Source organism: Chrysochloris asiatica, unplaced genomic scaffold (assembly GCF_000296735.1).
Source record: "Chrysochloris asiatica unplaced genomic scaffold, ChrAsi1.0 scaffold00016, whole genome shotgun sequence".
Lineage (NCBI taxonomy): Eukaryota > Metazoa > Chordata > Mammalia > Afrosoricida > Chrysochloridae > Chrysochloris > Chrysochloris asiatica.
Genome location: NW_006408534.1, coordinates 4,417,532 through 4,426,397, shown reverse-complemented (window position 1 = coordinate 4,426,397; position 8,866 = coordinate 4,417,532). Strand labels below are relative to the sequence as shown.

General features: G+C 37.7%; 1 protein-coding gene across 1 annotated transcript in view; it reads left to right on the top strand.

The window, feature by feature from the left end:
- LOC102832186 (protein YIPF4-like) overlaps nt 1-8,866 on the top strand; it is a 40,393-nt gene that overhangs the window by 23,228 nt on the left and 8,299 nt on the right. Inside the window, exon 4 of the mRNA XM_006835156.1 lies at nt 3,713-3,790. Coding sequence (XP_006835219.1) covers nt 3,713-3,790 — 78 coding nt within the window. The remainder of the gene's footprint in view (nt 1-3,712; nt 3,791-8,866) is intronic.

Genomic DNA, 8,866 nt, shown 5'->3' with positions numbered 1-8,866 from the left:
GGTCACATACAAAGGCAAGCAAGTCAGATTAAGCTCAGATCTCTCAGCAGGAACCATGCAAGCGAGAAGGCAATGGGAGGAGACATATATTAAACCCTGAAAGAAAAAAACTGCCAACCAAGAATCCTTTATCCAGCAAAGCTATTAATCAAAAATGCACTACAACTCTGCACTACAAAACATCCTAAAGGGAGTTTTGTGGACTGAGAACCAGCAAGAACAGACGACAACCAGAGATTGACATACATGGCAGCAGCTCCCTGAATTAAGTCAACAAAACAAGTACAATGTAAAAAAAGGTAAACATGTAGGAAAAGAGATCCAGGTAGTGAGAAGGTCAGGTCAATTACAGGATAAAATAGACTACACTAAATGGACAGAAAAGTTAATGGACTATAAGGCAACCTCAAAGAAAATTAACACTTCACAGCATACCAAGAGAATGAAAATCCAAGAAGACTATGAAAACATTAAAACTATGAGGAAACTCACAAGAAAAAACACAAAAATCATGAATTCAAAATCTGTCTTGAACCATGTACAGTGCTGTATGTGATAGTCTGGTATCCATATGCCTACAAAGAAGACCTAAAATTAGAAATATATCACCAGTTCTTTTACATTTACTGATACCTAAAAAAAAAGCTAACGTTTTTGTTTGTTATAATCAGCCATATATTTGGCTTTATTGAGAATTTTTAAAGCCTGCACAAAGTAAACTGATAATTACATTGAATAAAAAATAATAATGAGAGGCTCCACATGCTTATTTACTTTGATAGGTTTATTTGAAACTGGCTTGCTCATTGGAAGATGAATGAAGTTGAAAATCTAAATGATGATGATAACAGGATTCTAAATGTTCATCTCAGCATATTGATGTCAATTGAGGAAATGATTAACACCGAAGACGATTATATAAATAGCTTATCTCATGGGAGTGTGATGGCTTCTGTAGGATAAGCACTGGATTGCGAATCACAAGCTCAGCAGTTCAAGACAGCCGCTCTACAGGAGAAGGATGAGGCTTTCTGTTCATGCAAAGATTTACAGCCTCCGAAATCCAATACAGTGTTTCTAGGAGTCACATTTGACTTGGTGGCACTTAATAGCAAAAACAACCAGAAAACCCAGGATATTCTTCCCATCTCAAGAACCTTAACTCAAGCACATATGGAAAGTCCTTTTGCTGTATAAAATAACATTCACAGGTTCCTGGGATTAGGGTGTAGACATCTTGGATATGTGGTCATTATTGAACCTACTACAAGAAACCTTTCAGCTGTATTCATTGAGAATTATACTAGTGCTATTACTATTGACCCTAGTTTAGTAGTTTAGAATTAGGTATTCTGTTGGAAGTGTTGTAAAGCCCATTGAAAGTAAAGAAGGATTCTGACCTGCCTATCACCAAACCTTTATCAAGAACGTCTTTAATTGTATTTGCTTTATATAACTTTCATTTGAACAAAGGATTTTAAGGTTAAACACAAGATTACTGTCTCCCTACTCAGTTGCTTGGAGTCCTTGTGTAGCACTATAGGATAAACAGTGGACTGCCAATCACAAGGCTGACATTTCACATTCACCAGCTGCTCAGAAAATCCTATAGAGGGTCACTATGAATCAAAACCAACTCCACGGCACTTACCGTTAATCAAGTTGAATTTGTCTTATATTTTCTCATGATTAGATTGAGTTTTTGCACTTTTAACTAGAAAACCATAGAAGTGTTGTTGTGCCCATTGAGTATTATACTGGTATGAGGTCAGGAGTTCAAGCCCACCAGCTGCTCCTGGGAAACCCTATACAGTGTTGCTATGAGTCAGAACCGACTTGATGGCACTTAACAACAATGATATTATACTTGTTACTAATGACATAACCTTGATCAATCACTTGATTAGATGATAAACATAGTGCTGCCCAGTTCCTCCATTGTAAGTTGCTATTTTTTCCTTTAAATCTTATAGAGATATTTTGCAATTATGCATATATTCAGTTTCTCATCAAACCATAGTCTGCTAATTTTAGTAGCCATCGATGGGTATTACTTGTAAAAATGATTACTAAAATATTTGCTAAATAGAGAATTTTGTATTTATCTCATGCCTTTGACTTTTATATACCTTTTTTTTGGAGTTGTGGTAAAGCACTGTAGGTTAAGCACTGGACTGCTAACCACAAGATCTGTGGTTCAAACCCACCTGCTGCTGCTCAGAAACCCTACAAAGGATCACTGTGAGTCAGAACCAATTCCACGAGACTTAACAATATACCTCAGTGATACCTTATTAGCCAACATTTTATATTTAGAACAACCTTGAAAAAATTCTCAGGCCGTGCCTCCAACATTTGGGACCCAATAAGGGACTGACTGCGGCTGGACTCAGAGGTGCACTCCACAGGTCACCCCCAATTGATATACCAGAGGTCCTGGCTATGACAGGGTCATCACATAGGGATGGCGGCTGACTGGCCATAGGATGCCTTTTCCCATATGCTTGTGATATGTCACATGACCATAAAGGGCATGTGGCAACAGCGGGACAATGTAAGGTCATAGGTGGAAAGTAGGAGATTGGCCAAGGTCCTGACAGTGCCAGGAAGGTGAGAAGAGGGAGTGGAGCTGTGCAGGGCTGTTGCAGATGAGAATGCATCCCATGAAGAGGGCAACACCTGACCACCAGCACCACCACCCTCTTTGTGCTCTGCATTGGTGAAAAAAGGGGGGCCCTCTGTACCACATGCATCCTAAGATCTTTCTCATTATTTAACTATTCAGTTATTTATTTATGTTTGTATGAACTCAAGCCCACTGCCATCGAATCAGTTCCAACTCAGAGCAACCCTTTGTAGGATTTCTGAGACTAAATCTTCATAGGAACAGATAGCTTCATCTTTCTCCTGCGGAGTGATTGGTGGATTTGAACTGGCAACCTTGGAATTAGCAGTTCAGTGTTTATCCTGTAATGCCACTAAAATGCCATATCCTCTGAGTTATACTCTAGTATTACAATTTCTTTAATTGCTCCAGTTCCACTTTTAACCTTGGGAAACCTCAGGATGACTTCTTTATCCTTTCAACATGTCCCCATCCTTTTTTGAGCACTTCCTTACTTTCTGACGCTACAAGATCTTTCAGATTTATCTTGTGTTTTCATTGCCTCAGTCCTGGAATCAACCATTTGTCTAAGAAGTCTTGCTTCCTGTATTTAGAATCTAGGATCAGGATAATAAGTTTGCTTATGTTGCTACTGAGGTATCATTGACTCTGAGCCATCTTGGCAGAGTTTGGAACTATAAGTGTGTATCATTACACTAAGTCTGGCGTTAAAATTGTCTGAAATGCCTTCTGTATTGTATTAATTGAATAAATGTGTCACTAATTAAAATCTTAAAGACCTCCAGAGAAGATTGGAGATTTGCTTCAGTTATTATGTGCAGGTGCTGCTGTAAACCAGATTTTGAAATACTGAGGTTTCCTTAGGCAGTTGATCATTGCTATGTTTTCATTATTGGTACAGAATTTTATTAAACATTGTAATTTTCTTAAATTTTAGAAAAATAACCTGGGAACCCACACAACCTTTCTGTGACCTGAAATTGGGCATTTCTTACATGGAAGAGAATTGAGTTCCTAGAAAATTATCTAGTGGTTTGGTACAGACAAAATAGTTGCTTGAAATATTTTTTGTTGTGTTACCTTAAGGTGGTCTCATGGATTATCACCATTTGGATATTTGGTTCCTTAACAATTTTCCTACTGGCCAGAGTTCTTGGTGGAGAAGTAAGTAGTTAATTTTGAAAATAGCTTTTGTTTTATATGGTAAGCTTCATTTTGGGTACTGCTGGTACAATTAGTAACTAAACTCATTATAATTGTCTCTAGTCCAAGAATTACTTTTAAGTTATATTAGTCCTTTTAGACAATTTGTTATTCAACAAATTAATATTGTGTTTACTCAATAAATGTTACAGGGAGTAAATAGGAAAGAATCTATCTTAATCCACGCCTCAAGCATTACAGCTTTTGGGGGAAGTATGCGAGGGGGCTTCAAAATGTTTGTGGAAAATTCTTTTACCTTTTATTTTACTTTTCTACAAACTGTCTGTTGTTTTCCCTGAAACAACAAGCCCACTTCATTCATTTTCAAGGAAATGCCTGCTATTAGCCAAATCTGAATAGTTTGTCTGTCAATTGTTCTTTCAAATAAAAATGGCATTCCATGAAAAAAGCATCTAATTCCACTGTTCACTCATTCACACAAGTGCGTTTCCTTGGGATAATCCTTAAACTTCAGTGTACAGCAAAACTGATTTGTGTATGCTTCCCATTTTGTCACAAAGAATATTAAAACTATATATACTTAGATGTTGAAGTTTAATAAATTAATCCTTTTTACTGTTTCACCCTGGACATTCTTAAGTCTAATTGGCTTTTTTCCCCTTCTTTTTCTATTTGTGGTAGTAAAGAGCACAGTAACTACTAGAACAGTTTGCCTCCTTGACTTGTACCAAGACAGGAACAGTTTTAGTCACCATTGTTTTTGCTCAATTACGGCAAATATCAATCCAGTGAAAGAGTAAATGATATCTTATTAATATTGTTATAAAATACAGTTTTGACCTTACCATTTTCTAGAAAGATCTCTAGGACCCTCAAGTATCCTTGGGTCACATCTTGATAACCAACCAATACTTTATTAAATAAGATTTTTATGAATTGCTCTATATCTAGGAATTCTAGTGGTTTAATCTATGGGAAGAGTAAAACAAAGGGATCAATGCAGATTTGTGATGTGAATATAGGCTAATTCCATACTGACTATGAATATTGAATACTAAATGCAGAAGCTGTAAGCCCTTTTTACACACTTGGTAGAAAGGTCTGCCAAGTCTGTTACTTCACTCTTATCCATTTGCTTTCTAGCTTCTAAAATTATGTTGCTGTTGTCTTGTCTCCTGTTCTTTTCTGGGTTATATTCCTTATAAAAAGGAATTTCTTTTTTCCCTTAAATTTTAATGGGGTTTCAGGAAAAAATTATATTAGATATGTGTGTTCAATCCAACATGGTAACCTAGAACTCTCAAATAAATTTAAATTAACATTTATCCACCAAACTTTTTTTTACATGGAAGTGAAAATAATTATAATAGAGACCTAAAATTACATTTTTTCACAATTTTTCTTATAATCTCACAAAGCATAATGTAATGTGTATTTGAAAATGTTGCTGTTAAGTGCTATCAGGTAGGCTCTGATTCACAGTGACCGACCCTATGCAGCATTCTCACAATTGTTGTTATGTTTGAGCCCATTGTAGCAGTCACTGTGTCAGTCTGTCTCATAGTGGTCTTTCTCTTTTTAGCTGATCCTCTACTTTAGAAAGCATAATGTCCTTTTCCAGGATCTGACCCCTCCAGATAACATGTCCAAAGTATGTGAGATAAACTCTGGTTGTACTTCTTTCAAGACAAATTTGTTTATTCTTCCAGCAGTCAGTGGTATTATTTCAAATGAATTGGTTATTCTCTGATCTTCCTTATGTATTGTACAGCTTTCACATGTATATGACATGATTGAAACTGCTTTGGTGTGGGTCATGTGACCTTAGTGTTCTTTAACACTTTAAAGAGGTCTTTTGCAATGGAGTTGCCCAATGCAATAAATTGTTGATTTCTTGACTAGCTGCTTCCATGAGCGTTGATGTGGATCCAAATAAAATGAGATCTTGACAACATCAGTCTTTTTTATTTGTTTGTCATGTTATTGTTTATTAATCCAGTTATGAGGATTTTGTTTTTCTTTATACTGAATTGTAATCCATACTGAAGATGGTATTGATCTTTTATCAGGAAATCCTCTTCCTTTAAAGCAAGCAAGATTGTATCATCTCCATATCTAAGGTTGTTAATGAATCTTTCTCTAAAGTTGATGCCGTGTTCTTCATGTAGTCCAGCTTCTCAAATTATTTGCTCAGCATACAGATTAAATAAGTATGGTGAAAGGTTACAATCCTGGCTTACTCCTTTTCTTATTTTAAACCATTCAGTATCCTTTTGTTCTGTTCTACCAACTGCCTCTTAGTGTATATACAGATTCTTCATGAGAACAGTTACGTGTTCTAGAATTCCCACTCATTGCAATGTTATCCAGTTATGATCCGTATAGTCAAACGCCTTTGCATAGTCAGATGAAACACATCTGACCTCAGCAACAATATCCCTTGTTCCACATACTCTTTTGAATCCTGCTTGAATTTCTAATGGTTTCCTGTAAATGTATTATGAAATTTTACTTCTGTGTGATATTAGTGATATTGTTCAATGATTTCCATATTCCTTTGGGTCACCTTTCTTTGGAATGGGCACAGATACGGACTAGGTAGCAGCTTTCTGCCAAATTTCTTGGCATAGACAATAAACAGCAACAGTTTATTGAAACAGTTCAATTGTTGTTGTTATGTGCTGTGGAGTCTTACTATGTAAATTCTTTGAGCTTTGTTTTTTGCCAGTGTCTTCAGAGCAACTTACATTTTTTCCTTCAGTATCATTGGCTTTTGATCATAAACTACCTCCTGAAGTGATTGAACACCCCCAAATCTTTTTAGTACAGTGACTTTATATATTACTTACATCTTTTTTTGATGTTTCCTAAATCTTTCAATATTTTGCCCATAGAATACTTCAGTATTTCAATTCAAGGCATGAATTTTTTCTTCAGTTCTTTCAGCTTGAGAAATGTGGAGTGTATTCTTCCCTTTGGGTTTTGCAACTCCAGGTCTTTGCACATTTCTTCATAGGAGAAGACTATCTCTGTCAGTTTAGGGAGAAAGTTTCTGTCACCTTTAAACATTTGTGGGCCCATCAACCTTCCCATGGATGTAGAAAGTTCTTAGTGTAGGGACCGTTTCCAAAGGTCGTTCTTGGTCTACTCTTTGTTTGTGGTTTTCAGAACCCTCTCTGTATACTTCTCTCCCCTTTCTTTGCTTATAAGATAAAAAGTTATACAGGTAACACTCCAGGGAATTCACCATATATTTTTAGGGCTGTAGAGCCCTGGTCGTGCTGTAGGGTAAACACTGGACTGCTAACTCCAAGGCCAGTAGTTCAAACCCATCAGCCTCTCCACTGGAGAAAGATAAAACTTTCTTTTCTATTAAAGCTTCACAGCCTAGGAAATCCTATTCAGGGTTGCTATGAGTTGGAGTCAACTTAATGAGAGTGAGTTTTGTTTTTTTTCTAATAACCTTAACAACTGATTGCTTGATCATACCCAATTACATCATCACATAACCACCACACCACTGAGAATCATGGTCCAACCATGTTTATGCATATTTTAGGGCCACACATTTCAATTAGTAGCATTCCACCCTTTGTTATTGACATTGAATGTTGTTAAGTCAGTTCCAATCCATAGCGACCCTTTGTAGAGTTTCCGAGGAGCGGCTGGTGAGCTTGAACTGCCAACCTTGCAGTTCAAATGACCTTGCAGCCTAGTGCATTATCCCACAGCACCACACCAGGACTCCATTCCACCCTTTGGCCCCCCAAATTCATGTCCTTGCCACATGCAAAATACTTTTACCCCATCATATTGTCCCCAAAGTTTTAAATCAGCTCAAAGTACAAACTCCATCTTGAGCTGTTCAGTTGTGAATCTAAGAAAAAAAAAAAAAAAGTTTTGTTTTGTTTTTATGTACTCTTCCTCTAGTCTTTAGTCGAGCTCTGATTATCAAACCATCAAGGCTAGGTCGAATGGGTACTGTCTGCAAGTTTGGGTGTTCTTTTTGCATCTCCCCTCACTTCATGTCAGTTGGATGCTTCACTGTCAGCTCTAGTCCTCCGTGGCTATGTCCTTGTCCATGGACTCAAGTGTCTGCAGGTCTCACCACACATTGGACAAACCAGCCCTTCATCTTCACTCTCTTGTCTCCAGGTCAGCAGGAGCCAATGGACCGTGGTTGAACTTAGCCCATTTTTTCATTGCTGCCTTTTTCCCTCTTCCACTCAGCAGTAGACCAATGTGGTCGCCAGCAACTTGATTGGTTGAATTGATGGCTTCCTAGCGAATAGATTGCTTATTCTTGTAGTAGCCAGTCATGCTGACATTTTTGTTTTGGGTTTTTCTTGATGATCTTTCTTTGAAGATGTATCTTCTGTCACCGTAGCTGTTCCAAGCTGGTCTGCTTGTTCTTGCTAGTGGAGATGTCCTACCTCATAAGGTTCTGGATGGGACTCAAGAGTCCACCTAAGACCCTGTACTCTGCCAAGGCTTTGCAACAAGCCTATTTCACTGGGCAAGTTCTAGAACCCCTTTTAGGTATTCCAGTCAGTTGTAGGCTGAAGATGGACTTACAGATATTCTGTAATCATGTTTCCCAATATTACTTTCTATCCCACTCAAGTGTCTATTTTAAAATAGTAGGCAAGAGAAACCAATATTCATAAGACAGTCAAGCATTTTAGTATCATTTCCCCTCTTCAAGCTATGCCTGGCTGTGTGCCGTGGAGTCGGCTCCAACTCATAGCAACCTTGTACAGGGTTTCTGAGGCTGTAAATCTTTACGGGAGCAGAACGCGGAACAGCTGGTAGTTTCGAACTGCTGACCTTGTGGTTCGCAGCCCGATTCATAACCACTACGCAAGCTATGCCTAGATCCCTATATTATAGACCCCTGTTTTTCCAAGGTTGAGTATGTATCACTATTTACATCTGTCTCACTTAGGCCATGCAAACCTGTCTCAGTGTTCCCCTATATATCTTGTTCTTCCACCTCCTCCCTCTTCTTATAGTGTACTCCCCAACACCCAAACTAAACCCCCAACCACAACCCCACTGTTCTGGTTACCTTATATT